Here is a 19,296-nt window from a genome sequence, read left to right on the forward strand (position 1 = left end):
GGCACCAGGTTCTGAAGAAAATGTAGGAACAGGAAAGAGTTAAATTAGTGAAGTGAGGTGATAGGCCTGTCTAAAGTATTGTGTTTTAAAGCACGCTTAAAAAGGTGTGGGCTAGGTATTAGTAAGATTATTTGGGGCAGTGCATTCCAGAAAACTGGCGCAGCACGAGAGAAGTGTAAGGGTATGTCCGCATGCTGCAGTTTTGTATTAACCACAAAAATGCACCCTGTGGCCAAAAAAACCCGCATGTTTTTGGTGCATTTTTTGACCATGCATTCTTGGTGTGCTTTTTTTATCACCAATGGATGAAAAGCGCAAAAAGAACTGACATGCTGCATTTTGGTGGTCACCCACAAAAAAAAAGAGCAACGTGGGCACAGTATATATGAAATCTCATAGACTTTGCTGGGAAGGAAAAGCATGCAGATTGTGGTGACTAAAAGGTCTCCTCAAACTGCACCAAAAATGCATCAAAACCTGCAGCGTGCGCATGACGCCTTAGAGAAGGAGGTGCTAGGTTTGGGTCGTGGAGGATGTTACTCATAGATCAGTTACAGAATAGAGAAGATGGGTAGACTAAATGTAAATGACCATTCTATAAAGTGAATACACACGGGATAATATTGGTTCACATAGGAAATGCTGGTAAATTAATGATTTTTTATTTTATTTGCAGAAGGCAAATGCAATGATACATTCTACCTCTGCAAAAACGGCAAGTGTATCCCAGAGCATCTTATGTGTGACAACAACAATGACTGCGGGGACGGCTCGGATGAGCTCAACTGCTTTATCAATGAGTGTCAGAACAAGAGGCTGAGTGGCTGCAGTCAGGAGTGTGAGGACCTCAAGATTGGCTACAAGGTACACGTCAAGCCATGGAAAAAGGGGAAAAAGTATTTTTATGTTTATAATATTTACATATAATCACACATAATAAAAGTATGTTGTCTGAAATGATGAGAATATACATAATCTGTAGTTCATGGGCTAAATTTGACTTTTTAGGAGTTGTCTGGCATTTCTGCTTCCGCATTGCCAAGGTGTTACAACGCCACACACCGGTCAAGACTCCTGCACGATCGTCAGGTCTCATACACATGTCCTGTTCATTATAATAGGACAGGGGAATAATGTGTCAGGTTGTATGGACCCTGGCACCGCTCATCTCCAAAGTGCAAGTGAGCGGAGACGGGCCAACCCCTTTTGCTTTATTGTATGTATCATGTCAAATGTTGAACATTTTCATCCTTTGACCACTGGGCCTCAGATTTGGCCCTCTCAAGTGCCTCATAATAAAAAAAATCTCATACCTCCCCTTTGTCACAGGGAGGCAGCTGCACTCAGTGGGTGGTCTTAAAGGGAACTAACCAGCAGAATTTTCATATATAAAGTAAAGCCAGTGCTACACTGGCTCTAGGATGCTGAATGTAAGCATAGCTTTTGTTGTAAGATTGGATGTTTTATTTCAGAAATATGTGCAAGTAAAGTTACAGACATGCAAAGCTATTTGAGCTGCTAATAGGTAGGTCGGGTTTTGCTATCTATTCCCGCCCCTGTCTGCTGCCTGTCCTTGGTAGATGCTACACTGTAAGGGGCGTGTTCAAAATAAAGCCCAATCACAAGACCGAAATGACTCATACCTGGAAGGGAGCCCATACAGTCTAGCATCTGCCAAGGACAGGCAGCAGACAGGGGCGGAAATAGCAAAACCCCACCCACATATTATATATTCTAGAGCTGCTATCAATCAAATAGCAGTGCATTGCTGGAACTTTACTTGCACGTATTTCTGAAATAAAACCTCCAATCCTAAAACAAAAGCTATGCTTACATTCAGCAGCCTAGCGCCAGTATAGCACTGGCTTTACTTTATACATAAAAATCCTGATGGCTGGTTCCCTTTAATTAGTGTTCGACAGCTTTTAAACACAGTGAGACCGCCCACTGGACCACTAAACCCAGGAAGAGCTGATGATTTTAATGATAAAATATGAGTTTTACTGAACTTTTTAAAATAACAGTATATATTATTTTGCTCTGTTTCACCCGCTTTGTAGTGTAGATTAAAAGACTTTAGAGGGATTATGGCCACTTTAATGCCCTGCTAAAGCTTTAAAACCATTAAAAGGGTATAAATGGGTATTCCCATCATACAAAGGGATGGTGAATCACTAGAAAAACACCATAACTATATGATCATTGGGGGCACTACCTCTGGGACCTGCAGCAATACTGAGCATGTAGGGGCCGCAGCGCCACATCCCTTCCACTGTTGTTTTCCGCACTCTTGGGTGACCAAGGCGTCACTATGTAAGACAAACTCCAGTTCCTTCATTCTCAAGATTTAAGTGTCCCAAAGGTTTGACCCCACCAATCATACGTTGATGGAATAACTAAGCAATAGCCCTTAAGTAAGCGTTTATAGATGTTTACTACCTCGAGTTATTGTGGTGTTTTTTATTAGTATAAAGAAGAAAAATTTGTTCCAGCTTCACTTTATTTCAGCATGATTAAAATTCCATGACGTCCAATAGATATTTGAAAGAACCATGTCAAAAGGGAAAAAAGCGACTCGTTTCGACCGTACTCCTGCGATCTTAACCAGAGCTTGGTCTCCTTTACACACACTGAAGCTTATATATGGGAAACAAGCAATCTATCCTTACAAACCTCACCATTGAAAAAGGTCCTAAATCAACAAAATGCAAGCTAAATTATGTTAAAATCATAAATACTTATACAAAAAATGGCAAAAAAACAATAAAGCACAAATATAAAATAAAGCCTATATAAGGAAAAAACACACCAAGATTAATAATGACACATAATTTCACTTTGTTTATTTAAACTGTCCAGGAATCTTGTTCCCAAATTCCAAGAAGCCTTACTTCTATGGAGACGTCTTCAAATATGGAGTGAAATATTTAGTACTGGTAAACAAGCATTTGTACCAAAAACATTTTTTAATTACAATAATTCTCATAATTCTAATGTTAAATGGAAACTGTTACCAGATTTGGTGACTATAAGCTGCGGTCACCACCAGTGTGCTCTTATATACAGAATTCTAACATGCTGTATATAAGAGCGCAGGCCGCTGTGTAGAGCGTAAAAATCACTTTATAATACTTACCTAAACGGTCGCTGCGGTGAAGTTGGGTCATATGGGCGTCTCCAGTGTTGGAGCCTCCTCTTTCGGCCATCTTTGTCGTCCTTCTTCTGAAACCGGGGTGCATGACACGTCCTACGTCATCCACACTTGTCGGCATTGAGATCCTGCTCAAGCGCACTTTGATCTGTCCTGAGCAGGGCAGATCAAAGTATTGTAGTGCACATGCGTGGGATCGGCGAGTGTGTATGACGTAGGACACCGGCTTCAGAAGGAGGACGAAGATGGCCGAAAGTGGAGGTGCCGGCAACAGAGACGCCCATATGACTCAACTCCACCGTAGAGACTGTTTAGGTAAGTATTATAAAGTGATTTTTATGTTCTATACAGCAGGCTGGGCTCTTATATACAGCATGTTAGAATACTCTATATAAGAGCCTGGTGGTGGTGGCCACAGCGCATAGGCCCCAAATCTGCTGACAGGTTCCCTTTAAGCAATTCATGAATTGTAATTCTGAGAATGTTGTCTACATTCATTCGCTTTGTGAAAAAGTCATTTGTAAGTTGTACTTCATGTAAGCTAAAGGTTCTCATCATGGACTATCCGTATATTTCATATACTCTGAGTCTTATCAGTACTGTTTCATCTGCAGTAAGACCTTTAATTATGTCTTATCAGACGTCTCCTTACACCTGAGGCTTAAGGCCCCTTTACACACTGAGACTTTCTAGCGATCCCACCAGCGATCCCACCAGCGATCCCAACCTGGCCGGGATCGCTACAAAGTCTCTGGTGAGTCGCTGGTGAGCTGTCAAACATGCAGACCTGGCCAACGACGCAACAGCGATCCGGACCTGCAGAACGACCTAGCTAGTCATTGGGGACGTTGTAAAGCAGCTTTTTGAAAGGGAAGTCTCTAACGAGGTCGCTGTAAAGTCCCCTTTACACACTGAGACTTTCTAGCGATCATGCTGCACAGCGGGAAACAAAGGACCAAAGAATGGTCCTGAACGATTTGTAGCGATCAGCAACTTCACAGCAGGGGCCAGGTCGCTGATGTGTTTCACACACTGCAATGTCGCTGGGGAGGTCGCTATTACGTCACAAAACCGGTGACGTTACAGCGATGTCGTTTGCGATGTTGCAGTGTGTAAAGCCACCTTTAAGGCCCAGTCACACACAACGACTTACCAGCGATCTCAAAAACGATGCGACCTGATAGGGATCGCAGGTAAGTCGCTGGGAGGTCGCAGGTAAGTCGCTGGGAGGTCGCAGGTGAGATGTCACACAGTCAGATCTTACCAGCGATGCAGGAACAATACAGGTCGCAGTAGTGACCTGTATAACGATCTCAGCAGTCACTGTGACCCTGTCACACAGTGTCAAACACAGCGATGTGTCCTGCCCAGCAGGACATCGCCTTTGAAGAAAATGGCCTGGACCATTCTGCAACGACTAGAGATCTCACAGCAGGGGCCTGATCGCTGGTAGGTGTCACACATAACAAGATCGCTAACGGGATCGCTACTGCGTCACAGAAACCGTGACTCAGCTGCGATCTCGCTAGCGATCTCGTTATGTGTGACAGTACCTTTAAGTTAAAAACAAACGAAGTGAGATTATGTTTCATTATTGATTTTGGTGTTTTGTCCTTAGATATAATTTTATTTTATGTGTGCTTTTATTGTTTTTTGACATATTGTATAAGTATTTGTGATTTAAATATAATTTAAATTGCATTTGTAAATTTTAGTCGTGATCTTAGTAAGGGTAGATTGGTTCTTTCCCATACAGTATATAAGCTTTAGTATGTGTGAAGGAGACCAAGGTCTGATTACGATCGCAGACGCATGATCAAAACGGGTCACTTTTCCCCTCTGATGTGGTTCTCTCAAATATCTATTAAGCGTTATAGAATTTTAACCAAGTTGAAAAAAGTTTATTTTGAGTTTTATCCCAAGGAGCTGGAGCAATGGTCTTCTTTACATGTTGCTCACGTTTAATCAGAACGGAGTTCCGAGCACCTGGAGCACTTTGATCTGTATTTGTGGAGCTGGCTCCATTGCCTTTTGTCTTTAATTAGTAATTTTCTTACAGCTGTTAATTCTTTTTGTCACCCGTACAGTGCAGATGCCGTCCTGGTTTTTGGCTGAAGGATGATGGCAAAACTTGTGTAGACATTGATGAATGCATCACCACTTACCCTTGTAGCCAAAGGTGTATAAATACCATCGGAAGCTTCCGCTGTTTGTGTATTGACGGCTATGAAGTACGAGCAAACGACAGTACGAGCTGCAAGGTGGTCGGTGCTGCCGATAGTAAGCAAATCTAACTTCTCCTCAGCAAGAAGATTCTCTATTGTCTCATATCTAATTTACCTAGCTCAAATGTCAGTTATCTTGAAAGAAGCCGTTTCCTGCTTTTCTCTTTCACTATAGAGACCTTAGATTTTGAAAATAGGTGCTAAAAGGGGTTGTCCACTGTTTGGGGACATTTTTCTTTTCTTAAATGCATGTGATATAGAAGGGTTAATAGTTTCTATATTTCTTCATTAAAGATATTTTATTGTTATTAGTAAGTATATCTGGTGGTAGTTCATAGTCATTATGGAGCCTTCGGAATAAGAGACATGCTCAAGGATTATTTTGTCTCTAAATGTTCTTCTTATCTTCTTCTTATCTCATATGCATGACTCTACATTTTTGCTTTGCTAAAACTTAAAGGTCATATGAGCAACTTGTAAAGTCCAGCTTAGAAGCCTTATTTGCAATATCACATTGATCTGTAAATGGTATAAATAAAGTGTACTTTGGTTAAATAAACAGAAAATTGATCATGCCCACATGGATGCTGGTCTTTTTCTCCGAGCGCTCGATCTTGATTAGGTCTGAAGAGGCCTAATTGAGAAGACCTCACTGGTGATCCCATAAGCTGACTTGTGACAAAACAGAACAGCTACAACACATGTAAATGGGGTTAAAAAACATTTTTTCTGTGTCGTTTCATTAACATTTTACACGGTTTGCCTTCTACGGCCCTGGGGTTGTGCGGTCTATTAACGAAATCCAACAGCCAACCCGCCATGTAGGTCTTACGGTAGGGGGAGAGTTTGTATGTATTTTATTTGTCTTTCATGAACTGGTCAGGGATGTAAAGAGCCTATAAAGGTCAAATGGTGCTAATGTTTAAATGAAAGCCAATTGCAAAAATACTTAAAGGGGCTGTCTACTACTTGGACAACCTGTTCACCTTCCCTTCGTTATGCCCAGAAAACTATAAAAGCTTATACTCCTTTCCGCTGCGGTCATGGTATCAGCAGTGTCTGAAACGTGTTCCCGGGACCCACATGGCATTGTTATGACACGCGAGCCCCGCAACCAGTCCGCATCTGCTTTCTTCGCCCCATCTTCAGACATTTGAGCAGGATGTGAACGCTGCGTTGACTTCCTGCTCAAATGTCCGAAGGCGGGGAGACAGACGCTGGGTGCTGATTGGTTGTGGGACTCGTGTGTCATATCAATGGCATGTGGGTCCCGGGAACACGACTTCAGGCATTGCTGCATCCAGGGCCACACTGCAGGTGAGTATATCCTTATTTATTTTTCTGGGGCAAACAAGGGAAATGAGAAAGGAGTTTCCAAGTAGTGGACAACCACTTTAAGAAAAAAAAGTTCCTGGAGATGGCTACCCCCTTTAATTCAGCATACAAACTTTTCTAAGAAATGTGAAGAAATTTCAGTATCTGTAAAGACGTTCACAGGAGATGGCGCCAGATCTTTATGCTCCTATGTAGACTTGCATTCTTATACAAAGGACTGCTGCCATGATTTATATATTATATATTCAGGAGCGCTGATAGGAAAAGTTTTCATTTGTTTTCTTGGTATAAGTTTCTGTTTAGATTACATTATATTTTAAAACTTGTTCTTCCCTTGTGGTCAGGTTTTAAATTAAGGCTTTTATCTTTTTCTAATAGTGGAAGAGCCATTCTTAATTTTTGCAAACCGATACTATTTGAGAAAACTGAGTCTGGGAGGCACCAATTACACCCTACTGAAGCAGGTGAGTATATCACACTTGTACACGAGACACTTTCCGTTACTGGGTCACCAGTCCATTGTATGAGGGGTGTGTGCTAAAAGCCGTGCCGCACTTTCCTCTTTTACTATTTGGCTGAGAAGGATCCTTGGGCTAGCTCATTGTTTTATTGGTGCAGATTTGCGAAGGTAAATCCTGTAGAATTGTGGCTTAATTTGCTACAAAAATTGTCTTCCATGCCATGCGCCTTATTTATTACTAGAAGGTGGCCCGGTTCTAACGTATCGGGTAGTCTGGAATGTGTATGTAGGTTAGCAGATTGAATAATAAGGTAATGAATACACTGGATGGGTTAGGTTTAATTTAGTATTCTTATAATTGTTTATTGGTTTTAAAATGACAAACAACAGAAGGATCAGTTTTAATAGATGAGTCTAATGTTTAATGATGTCCATGGCTTGTAACGAAAGAAGGTCATGAACAGTGTAAAGTTAAGTAAAAATATGCTGATGCTGTGATGTAGCCCAATGCTGGTATGTGCCCCCATCGTGGTGCAGCCACCATCCTGACATGTGCCCCCATCCTGCGGGGTAATGTGTGCGGGGGGCGGAGTGCGGGGGGGTGGAGCCGAGCGGGGCCATGGCGCTGAGGACGTCAGTGCCGGGGACTGCATGGCTGGAGACCGGTAACTATCTAGGTGTGTGTGTGTGTGTGTGTGTGTGTGTGTGTGTGTGTTCAGTGTATACATGCAGAGTGTGGGGGGGGGGGTCGTAGCCGAGTGGGGTAATATGTGGGGGGGGTCGTAGCCGAGTGGGGTAATATGTGGGGCTGGTGGAGCCGAGCGGGGCCATGGCGCTGAGGACGTCAGTCCTGGGGACTGCATGGCTGGGGACAGGTGACTATTCGTGTGTGTGTGTGTGTGTGTGTGTGTTCAGTGTATACATGCTGTGGGCGGAGTGCGGGGGGGGTGGAGCTGAGTGGGGTAATGTGTGTGTGTGTGTGTGTGTGTACAGTGTATACATGCAAAGTGCAGGGGGGGGGTGGAGCCGAGTGGGGTAATGTGTGCGGGGGGCGCAGGCGAACGGTGGGTATGTGTCTGCTGGGTTGCCGGTGTGGGCTCCCTGGGGTGCAGCACTCACCGGGGAGTCGGGGCTCCGTGTGGGTGCGGGTAAAAGTGTCAGACGGCGTCCTGTCGGCCCGTAGTTAGGGCTGTTCAGGTAGCTGAGCCGTTCATCGCAGGCTCTTTAGCGCGCGCGGTGTGGCGACGGTTGTCCCTGTAATGACGTCATTTTGGAGCAAGACAGACAGAATAAGGCAATTATATATATAGATGTGTAAGACACTTTTGCCAACTTGATGAGGGGGCAACACCTAGGAAACAGTGGGCATGGATTGCGGTGAAAAGGGGCTTTGGTTTAAATTGTGATGCCAAAATGTGATACAAATGATTAAAGCAAAGTATCTTTACTGTGGTGTAAACTGTTAAATATAAATTTATTCATCCAAGTCAATATAATATCAAACCATAGGAAATGTGTTATATAGTAGCCCTATTGTGTGAATAGTTGCATGTAGTATCCAAATTCGCAATCTTACTATGTGCTTAATAGACAACTATGTTAGGCCATAGAAATATTGAAGGTAATGAAAAAAATATATATAACGTGCAAAGTTGCTTACGTGTAATAATAAATACAACAGTCCAATTGTAACACATAAGGATGTTTCAAGGAATCTATGTTAGTGGATGCTATTTAGTGGCCATAACAGAGACTAGCAATAATAACCAACCCATGATTAGACAAACACTGTGGTATAGCCCCGCATACCAACTGGCATTTCACCCTGCTTCTTCAGGGGGCATGTACAGGTGCATCTCAATAAATTGGAATATCATCAAAAACTTAGTTTATTTTAGTAATTCAATAAAAAAGGATAACACATATATAGAGTCATTACACACAGAGGGATCTATTTCATGTATTTATTTTTGTTAATGTTGATGATTATAGCTTACAGCCAATGAAAACCCAAAAGTCATTATCTCAGAAAAATAGAATAATTACCACAAACACCTTCTTAAGTGTTTAAAATGGTCCCTTAGTCTGGTCAGTAGGCTACACAGTCATGGGGAAGACCTCTGACTTGACAGATGTAGCGGAGGCAGCCATTGACACACTCCACAAGGAAAATAAGCCACAAAAGATCATTGCTAAGGAATCTGGCTCTTAAGTGTGTTGTATCCAAACATAATGGAAAGTTGAGTGGAAGGAAAAAGTGTGGTAGAAATAGGTGTACAAGCATCCGGGATAACCACAGCCTTGATAGGATTGTTAAGAAAAAGCCATTCAAAAATTTGGGGAAGATTCAAAAGGAGTGGACTGCTGCTGGAGTCAGTGCTTCAAGAGCCACCACACACAGATGTATCCAGGACATGGGCTACAGCTGTCGCATTCCTTGTGTCAGGCCACTCTTGACCAATATACAACGCCAGAAGCGTCTTACCTGAGCCAAGGAGAAGAAGAACTGGACTGTTGTTCCGGGTTCCAAGGTGTTTTCAGATGAAAGTAAAATTTGCATTTCATTTGGAAATCAAGGTCCCAGAGTCTGGAGGAAGAGTGGAGTGGCCACGATCCAAGAAGCTTGAGGCCTAGTGTGAAATTTCCACAATCAGTGATGGTTTGGGGAGCCATGTCATCTGCTGGTGTAGGTCCACTGTGTTTTATCAAGACCAAAGTCAGCGCAGCCGTCTACCAGGACATTTTAGGGCACTTAATGCTTCCCTTTGCCAACAAGCTATTTGGAGATGGAAATTTCATTTTCCAGCAGGATTTGCCACCTGTCCACACTGTCAAAAGTACCAATACCTGGTTTAATAGCCACAGTGCTTGATTGGCCAGCAAACTCACCTGATCTAAACCCCATAGAGAATCTGTGGAGTATTATCAAGAGGAAGATGAGAGACACCAGACCAAACAATGCTGACGAGCTGAAGGCTGCTATCAAAGCTTCCTGGGCTTTCATAACACCTCAGCAGTGTCACAGGCTGATCGCCTCCATGCCACGCCGCATTGACGCATAGACTTTTCAGAAGGCACCAATATTTCTGAGTTTACAATCATTTTTCCAGTTGGTCTTATATAATAATCTATTTTTCTGGGTTTTCATTGGCTGTAAGACATAATCATCAACATTAACAGAAATAAACACTTGAAATAGATCCCTCTGTGTGTAATGACTCTATATAATATATGTGGCTCCTTTTTGTATTGAATTACTGAAATAAATTAACTTTTTGATTATATTCTAATTTATTGAGCTGCACCTGTATGTATCTGCTATTGAGGTTCGGTACGGAGATTCGTGACTGGTCCATGCATAGCGGTCCGTACGAAGACTCTGAATGTCTAACCCTGAGATATTACAAATACTCGGCTGCATCTGTCGATGATACCCTGCTGCTATTACCTGGCTTACCAGTCTGGGCTCATAACACAATGTGCTGGTTTTCAGTGTGGGTGGTCGGATACTCACTTCACATATACAGATTGAAGCCTTCAGGGCTTATTTTTATTTCCTTCAAACTAAAATCTAGTTTAGCTTTCATTGTTTTTGGCAATGTTTAGCAATGATATCAGGGGGAATTGGCCGGCGCTCACTATGTGTGTGTCCAGCATCAAAATTACATTAAAGTAGACATGGAACAGTCACTTAATTGTTTACATGATATTGACTTATTGCTAAGCACTGAGCATGGATTTTCTGATATTTCACTTATTATCCCCACAGTTAACCCACTGTTGAACCTGGAGAAATATTCTCCTGTTTGCAAAATATTCAAGTGATAGTTATATAATATAAGAATAAGCGCAAGATTGCCAATATCTGTGTTTTTGTACATTTGGTACTACTGTGCCTTGCGAAAGTATTCGTCCCCCTTGAATTTTTCAACCTTTACCCACATTTCAAGCTTCAAACATAAAGATAGAAATGTTAATGTTATGTTGAAGAATCATCAACAAGTGGGACACAATTGTGAAGTTAAATGAAATTTATTGCTTATTTTAAACTTTTTTTAAAAAATAAATAACTGAAAAGTGGGGCGTGCAATATTATTCGGCCCCTTTAAGGTAATACTTTGTAGCGCTACCTTTTGCTGCGATTACAGCATAAGTTACTTGGGGTATGTCTCTATCAGTTTTACACATCAAGAGACTGAAATTCTTGCCCATTCTTCCTTTGCAAACAGCTGGAGCTGAGTGAGGTTGGATGGAGAGTGTTTGTGAACAGCAGTTTTCAGCTCTGTTCACAGATTCTCGATTGGATTCAGGTCTGGACTTTGACTTGGCCATTCTAACACCTGGATATGTTTATTTGTGAACCATTCCATTGTAGATTTTGCTTTATGTTTAGGATCATTGTACAATGGTCCTGTATTTGGCTTCATCCATCTTCCCATCAATTTTAACCATCTTCCCTGTCCCTGCTGAAGAAAAGCAGGCCCAAACCATGATGCTGCCACCACCATGTTTGACAGTGGGGATGGTGTGTTCAGGGTGATGAGCTGTGTTGCTTTTACGCCAAACATATCGTTTAGCATTGTGCCCAAGTAGTTCGATTTTGGTTTCATCTGACCAGAGCACTTTCTTCCACATGTTTGGTGTGTCTCCCAGGTGGCTTGTGGCAAACTTTAAATGCACTTTTTTATGGATATCTTTGAGAAATTACTTTTCTTTGTCGCTCCATTGGGAGACCCAGACAATTGGGTGTATAGCTTCTGCCTCCGGAGGCCACACAAAGTATTACACTGAAAAAGTGTAACCCCTCCCCTCTGCCTATACACCCTCCCGTGGATCACGGGCTCCTCAGTTTTATGCTTTGTGTGGAAGGAGGCACACATCCACTCATGCTTTCCCATTTTAGTCAGCAGCAGCTGCTGATTTTATCGGTTGGAAGAAAAGAGGGCCCCCACAGGGCCCCCGGCATGCTCCCTTCTCACCCCACTACGTCGGCGGTGCTGTTAAGGTTGAGGTACCCATTGCGGGTACAGAGGCTGGAGCCACATGCCGTTTTCCTTCACCATCCCTTAGAGGCTCTGGGAGAAGTGGGATCCTGACCGGTCATCCATTTACTGGGACCGGGCTCCCTCCGCAGCCCCTGTGGGAATCTGACGGACAGGAGTCTATGTATCCTCAGGGACAGGGCCCTGCATCTAAAGGTACTCTGTGTCCCCATGGGGACTGTGCATGGAGCGCTTGTTTCACAGACGCTGCAGCAGCTGCTGGTTTGTGAAGACCGGGACTTCCGCGCCGACCGAGCCTGTTTGTCGGCCACGGTATTAAATTTAGTCCCCGGCTTCATTGCGGCCTAGTACCATAACTCCCGCCCCCGGGCCTGCCAGTCAGGGGTAAGGGCGGGACGGTCGACCTGACGTCGGCAGTGAGGGCTGGAGCAGACTTTAGGTTTCCTCCCCCCCCCTCACTGATCACTGTGGGCCCCAGATTCCCGCACTTTACTAGTCACCACCCACGGCTCCCTCCTCCCCTGAGAGCTCCGGCAGCCATTTTTACACACATTCTGCCGGTGGAGGATTTTCAGGAACGAGCTCTGCAGCTCTGGGAGACCTAAGGCAGGGAATCTGGTGGACACACACTCCGCTTTGGGCGGTCGGTAAGCCACACCGGTCACCCGGTGCTGGTCCCCCTAGGGTGCCGGAGTATATATATATATATATTCGTATATATTTTCTCTGTTCGGCCGGGTTGTTTACTTTTGGCTATATACCCTCAGTGATCACTCTCCTAGGAGACAACAGCATGTCGTCCACAAGGAGCAAGGGTGCCAAGGCACAGGGTTATTTTGCCACCTGTACCTCTTGTGCGGCTAAGTTACCTGCGTGTTCCACCTACCCTCACTGTGAGCAATGCTCGACCCCTGTTGCACTTGCTCAGCCGGAGCCTCGGTCACTAGTGGGCCCCTCGGCTCAGGCAGACCCTCCTGCTTCCACTGTCCAGGCGGCAGGGACAGAGTTTGCAGTTTTTGCTGAGAAACTCTCTGAGTCGCTTTCACAATCCATGGCTCAGTCTATGGACAAATGGTCTGCCAAGCTACTAGAAGCCTTGCAGTCCAGACCGGTCCTTACACAGGCCCCGGGCACTGTTGGATCATCGCCTCCAGGCCCCTCTGGGTCTGCGCCGCAGCGTGCTCCCGGGGTGGCCCCTAGGTCTCACGTGGAGGACTCCTGCACGGACCACAGTCCCAGACCGGCTAAGCGGGCTCGCTGGGAATCTTCCCCGACTTCCTCACGCTGCTCGGGGTCTCAGCTTGAGGACTCTCTGGAGGAAGAGGCGGACGTCGCAGCTCAGGGCTCTGACCCTGACGTTGCCCTCAATCTTGATACACCTGAGGGGGACGCCTTAGTAAATGATCTTATATCGTCCATCAACCAGGTGCTAGATCTTTCTCCCCCACCTCCACCTATAGAGGAGTCGGCTTCGCAGCAGGAGAAACACCAGTTTAGGTTTCCCAAACGTACACGGAGTGCGTTTTTCGATCACTCTAACTTCAGAGATGCTGTCCAGAAGCACAGAGCATTTCCGGACAAGCGCTTTACTAAGCGCCTTAATGACACACGTTACCCCTTCCCCTCTGACGTAGTTAAGGGTTGGGCTCAATGTCCCAAGGTGGATCCTCCAGTCTCTAGACTGGCGGCTAGATCTGTAGTTTCAGTTGCAGATGGCTCATCGCTCAAGGATGCCACGGACAGGCAGATAGAGCTCCTGGTGAAATCCATCTATGAAGCCACAGGCGCGTCTTTTGCCCCGGCCTTTGCAGCCGTGTGGGCACTCCAAGCTATCTCAGCTTGTCTGTCTGAGATTAATGCGGTCACACGTACCTCTGCTCCGCAAGTTGCATCTTTGACTTCTCAGGCGTCGGCTTTTTCGTCCTACGCCATGAACGCCGTCCTGGACTCTGCTAGCCGTACAGCGGTAGCATCCGCTAATTCGGTGGCAGTCCGCAGGGCCATGTGGCTACGCGAATGGAAGGCAGACTCTGCTTCCAAGAAGTTCTTAACTGGTTTGCCTTTTTCTGGCGAACGTTTATTTGGCGAACGGCTGGATGAGATTATTAAGGAATCCTCGGGAAAGGACTCCTCCTTACCACAGTCCAAACCTAAGAGACCTCAGCAGAGAAAAATCCAATCGAGGTTTCGGTCCTTTCGTCCCTCCGCCAAGCCCCAAGCCTCTTCGTCCAACCGGCCGGAGAAAGGCCAGAGAAATTCCTATGCGTGGCGGTCCAAGTCACGCCCCCAAAAGGCCGCAGGAGGCACTGCCTCCAAGACGGCCTCCTCATGACTCTCGGCCTCACCTACCCACATCCTCGGTCGGTGGCAGGCTCTCCCACTTTGGCGACGCCTGATGGCCACACGTTCAAGACCGTTGGTGAGAGACATTCTGTCTCATGGTTACAGGATAGAGTTCAGCTCTCGTCCTGCGGCTCGTTTCTTCAGAACCTCCCCACCCCCTGCACAGGCCGACGCACTTTTTCAGGCAGTGGACGCTCTGAAAATGGAAGGAGTTGTGATTCCCGTTCCCTTTCAGGAACGTGGTCGCGGATTTTACTCCAACTTGTTCGTGGTGCCAAAAGAAGGACGGATCATTCCGTCCCGTTCTGGACCTCAAACTGCTCAACAGGCATGTGAGCACCAGAAGGTTTCGGATGGAATCTCTCCGCTCGGTCATCGCTTCGATGTCACAAGGAGACTTCCTAGCATCAATCGACATCAAGGATGCTTATCTCCATGTGCCGATCGCACCCGAACATCAACGCTTCCTGCGTTTCGCCATCGGGGACGAACACCTTCAGTTCGTGGCACTGCCTTTCGGCCTGGCGACAGCCCCACGGGTCTTCACCAAGGTCATGGCATCCGTTGTGGCGGTCCTGCACTCTCAGGGCCACTCGGTGATCCCTTACTTAGACGATCTCCTAGTCAGGGCACCCTCCCGGGTGGCGTGTCAACACAGCCTGACCGTCGCTCTGGCGACTCTCCAGTAGTTCGGGTGGCTCATCAACTTCCCAAAGTCCAAGTTGACACCAACCCAATCACTGACTTACCTCGGGATGGAGTTTCATACTCACTCAGCGGTAGTCAAGCTACCGCTGGACAAACAGCTTTCGCTGCAGACAGGGGTGCAATCTCTTCTTCGGGGTCAGTCACACCCCTTGAGGCGCCTCATACACTTCCTGGGGAAGATGGTGGCAGCAGTGGAGGCAGTGCCCTTCGCGCAGTTCCATCTGCGCCCACTCCATTGGGACATTCTCCGCAAATGGGACAGGAGGTCGACGTCCCTCGACAGGAACGTCTCTCTTTCCCTTGCAGCCAAAACCTCTCTTCAGTGGTGGCTTCTTCCCACTTCTCTATCGCAGGGAAAATCCTTCCTGCCCCCATCCTGGGCTGTGGTCACGACGGACGCGAGCCTGTCAGGGTGGGGAGCGGTTTTTCTCCACCACAGGGCTCAGGGAACCTGGACTCCGACCGAGTCTTCTCTTCAGATCAATGTTCTGGAGATAAGGGCAGTGTATCTAGCCCTAAAGGCGTTCCATCGGTGGCTGGAGGGCAGGCAGATCCGCATACAGTCGGACAACGCCACGGCGGTCGCGTACATCAACCATCAGGGAGGCACGCGCAGCCTTCCAGGAAGTCCGGCGGATTCTGCTGTGGGCGGAAGCCACAGCCTCCACCATCTCCGCAGTTCACATCCCCCACCATCTCCGCAGTTCACATCCCGGGCGTAGAAAACTGGGAAGCAGATTTTCTCAGTCGTCAGGGCATGGATGCGGGGGAGTGGTCTCTTCACCCAGACGTGTTTCGAGAGATCTGTCGCCGCTGGGGAACGCCGGACGTCGATCTCATGGCGTCACGGCACAACAACAAGGTCCCGGCCTTCATGGCACGGTCTCAAGATCACAGAGCTCTGGCGGCGGACGCGTTAGTTCAGGATTGGTCGCAGTTTCGACTCCCTTATGTGTTTCCTCCTCTGGCGATGTTGCCCAGAGTGTTACGCAAGATCAGATCCGACTGTCGTCGCGCCATTCTCGTCGCTCCAGATTGGCCGAGGCGGTCGTGGTACCCGGATCTGTGGCATCTCACGGTGGGTCAGCCGTGGGCGCTTCCAGACCGCACAGACCTGCTGTCACAAGGGCCGTTTTTCCATCTGAATTCTGCGGCCCTCAACCTGACTGTGTAGCCATTGAGTCCTGGCTCCTAGCGTCGTCGGGTTTTTCTCAGGATGTCATTGCCACTATGAGACAGGCCAGGAAACCAACGTCCGCCAAGATCTATTACAGGTCGTGGCGGATCTTCTTGTCCTGGTGCTCTGATAAGGGTTTTACTCCCTGGCCTTTTGCCTTACCCATTTTTCTTTCATTCCTTCAATCCGGAATGGACAAGGGTTTGTCACTCGGCTCTCTCAAGGGACAAGTATCGGCGCTCTCAGTATTTTTTCAAAAGCGCCTGGCAAGGCTTCCGCAGGTCCGCACGTTCCTGCAGGAAGTTTGCCACATAGTTCCACCCTACAAGCGTCCGCTGGAACCCTGGGACCTTAACAGGGTGTTAATGGCTCTTCAAAAACCACCTTTCGAGCCGCTGAGGGATGTCTCTTTATCACGTCTTTCGCAGAAGGTGGCATTTCTTGTGGCAATTACCTCACTCCGAAGAGTGTCGGAGCTTGCAGCGCTGTCATGCAAATCCCCTTTCCTGGTTTTTCACTAGGATAAGGTGGTTCTGCGTCCTGTCCCGGAGTTTCTCCCTAAGGTGGTATCTCCTTTTCATCAGGATATCTCCTTACCGTCCTTTTGCCCTCATCCAGTTCACCAGTGTGAAAAGGATTTGCATTCATTAGATCTAGTAAGAGCACTCCGACTCTACGTGTCTCGCACGGCGCCCCTGCGCCGTTCAGATGCGCTCTTTGTCCTGGTCGCTGGACAGCGTAAGGGTTCGCAGGCTTCCAAGTCAACTTTGGCTCGGTGGATCAAGGAACCGATTCTTGAAGCCTACCGTTCTTCGGTGCTTCCTCTTCCTTCGGGGCTGAAAGCCCATTCTACCAGAGCCGTGGGTGCGTCCTGGGCATTGCGACACTGGGCTACGGCTCAGCAGGTGTGTCAGGCAGCTACCTGGTCTAGTCTGCACACCTTCACAAAACACTATCAAGTGCATACCTATGCTTCGGCAGATGCCAGTCTAGGTAGGCGAGTCCTTCAGGCGGCGGTTGCCCACCTGTAGGAAGGGGTCGTTTTTCGGCTCTCTTTTATTGAGGTATTCTTTTACCCACCCAGGGACTGCTTTTGGACGTCCCAATTGTCTGGGTCTCCCAATGGAGCGACAAAGAAGAAGGGAATTTTGTTTACTTACCGTAAATTCCTTTTCTTCTAGCTCCTATTGGGAGACCCAGCACCCGCCCCTGTTCCCTTCGGGCTGGTTGTTCTTTTGTGTACACATGTTGTTCATGTTGAATTGTTCTTTTGGTTATGGTTTCAGTTCTCCGAACATCCTTCGGATTGAATTTACCCCAGACCAATTTATAAGTTTCCTCCTTCCTGATTTTGCACCAAAACTGAGGAGCCCGTGATCCACGGGAGGGTGTATAGGCAGAGGGGGAGGGGTTACACTTTTTCAGTGTAATACTTTGTGTGGCCTCCGGAGGCAGAAGCTATACACCCAATTGTCTGGGTCTCCCAATAGGAGCTAGAAGAAAAGGAATTTACGGTAAGTAAACAAAATTCCCTTCTCTTCTTGCCACTCTTCCATAAAGGCCAGATTTGTGCAGTGTACGACTGATCGTTGTCCTATGGACAGACTCTCCCACCTCAGCTGTAGATTTCTGCAGTTCATCCAGAGTGATCATGGCCTCTTGGCTGCATCTCTGATCAGTCTTCTCCTTGTTTGACATGAAAGTTTGGATGGACTGGCCAGGTCTTGGTAGATTTGCAGTGGTATGATTCTCCTTCCATTTCAATATGATCGCTTGCAGTGCTCCTTGGGATGTTTAAAGTTTTGGAAATCTTTTTGTAACCAAATCCGGCTTTAAACTTCTCCACAACAGTATCACGGACCTGCCTGTTGTGTTCCTTGGGCTTCATGATGCTCTCTATGCTTTAAACAGAACACTGAGACTATCACAGAGCAGGTGCATTTATACGGAGACTTCATTACACACAGGTGGCTTATATTTATCATCATCAGTCATTTAGGACAACATTGGATCATTCAGAGATCCTCAATGAACTTTTGGAGTGAGTTTGCTGCACTGAAAGTAAAGGGGATGAATAATATTGCACGTCCCAATCTTCAGTTATTTTTTTTTTTAAAAAAGTGTAAAATAAGCAATACATTTCATTCACCTTCACAATTGTGTCCCACTTGTTGTTGATTCTTCACCAGAACATTATAATTTTTACCTTTATGTTTGAATCCGGAAATGTGGGAAAAGGTTGAAAAATTCAAGGGGGCCAAATACTTTTGCAAGGCACTGTACATACAGTGTTCAAAAAATACACTCAAAAGACAGAAATCCTTTAGTATCAAAAATTAGCCGCACAATTAAAACCTATATTACTATAAGTCCAAAGAGGAGGGGAACAGGCGAGAAGCACAGTAGATATCAAAAGTCACCTAGATATCAGTAATGTAAAAATTACCCAAAACACAGATATGCACTTTAAGTAGGCAATTCTTGTAAACCATTTGAAGAGTATAATATTTCCAAATACTGGTCAATAATGAAGAAATCACACTGCATTGGCACTCACAATGGAATTAATAGGGGCCACGCCAGCAATAATATCCAGTTTATTGGCATGCATAACAGTGAATGCTAGCTGGTTAAGCTGGTATTGATAGCGTGTTCTTCCTTCCCACGCTTGATTGCGTGTTTCGCCATGCTGCTTTTTCAGGGACTGCGGTAAAGGAGTGGAAGCAGTCTTTAAATAGCAATTATATAAGCGGGTATGTCATCTTACTGTATGCTGAATGTAGCTCATCCTGAGCAAATTGAGTGGTAAGAGTGATATTGCTGATGTCAGTGAAATGTTTACATAAGGTAAGGGGCAATAGGACCTACATAGTGCAAGGCTGATTCAATTGCTT

The 19,296-nt window shown here is 46.1% G+C and overlaps 1 protein-coding gene across 4 annotated transcripts in view; it reads left to right on the forward strand.

Moving 5' to 3' along the window:
* The window catches only part of LRP1 (LDL receptor related protein 1), a 494,504-nt gene that overhangs the window by 367,849 nt on the left and 107,359 nt on the right, over positions 1-19,296 (forward strand). For all 4 annotated transcript variants that reach the window (XM_075337062.1, XM_075337061.1, XM_075337063.1 and 1 more), the window contains 3 exons: positions 677-864; positions 5,239-5,431; positions 7,090-7,175. In XM_075337062.1, coding sequence (XP_075193177.1) covers positions 677-864; positions 5,239-5,431; positions 7,090-7,175 — 467 coding nt within the window. The remainder of the gene's footprint in view (positions 1-676; positions 865-5,238; positions 5,432-7,089; positions 7,176-19,296) is intronic.

The sequence above is a fragment of the Anomaloglossus baeobatrachus genome, chromosome 2 (genome assembly GCF_048569485.1).
Source record: "Anomaloglossus baeobatrachus isolate aAnoBae1 chromosome 2, aAnoBae1.hap1, whole genome shotgun sequence".
Classification (NCBI taxonomy): domain Eukaryota; kingdom Metazoa; phylum Chordata; class Amphibia; order Anura; family Aromobatidae; genus Anomaloglossus; species Anomaloglossus baeobatrachus.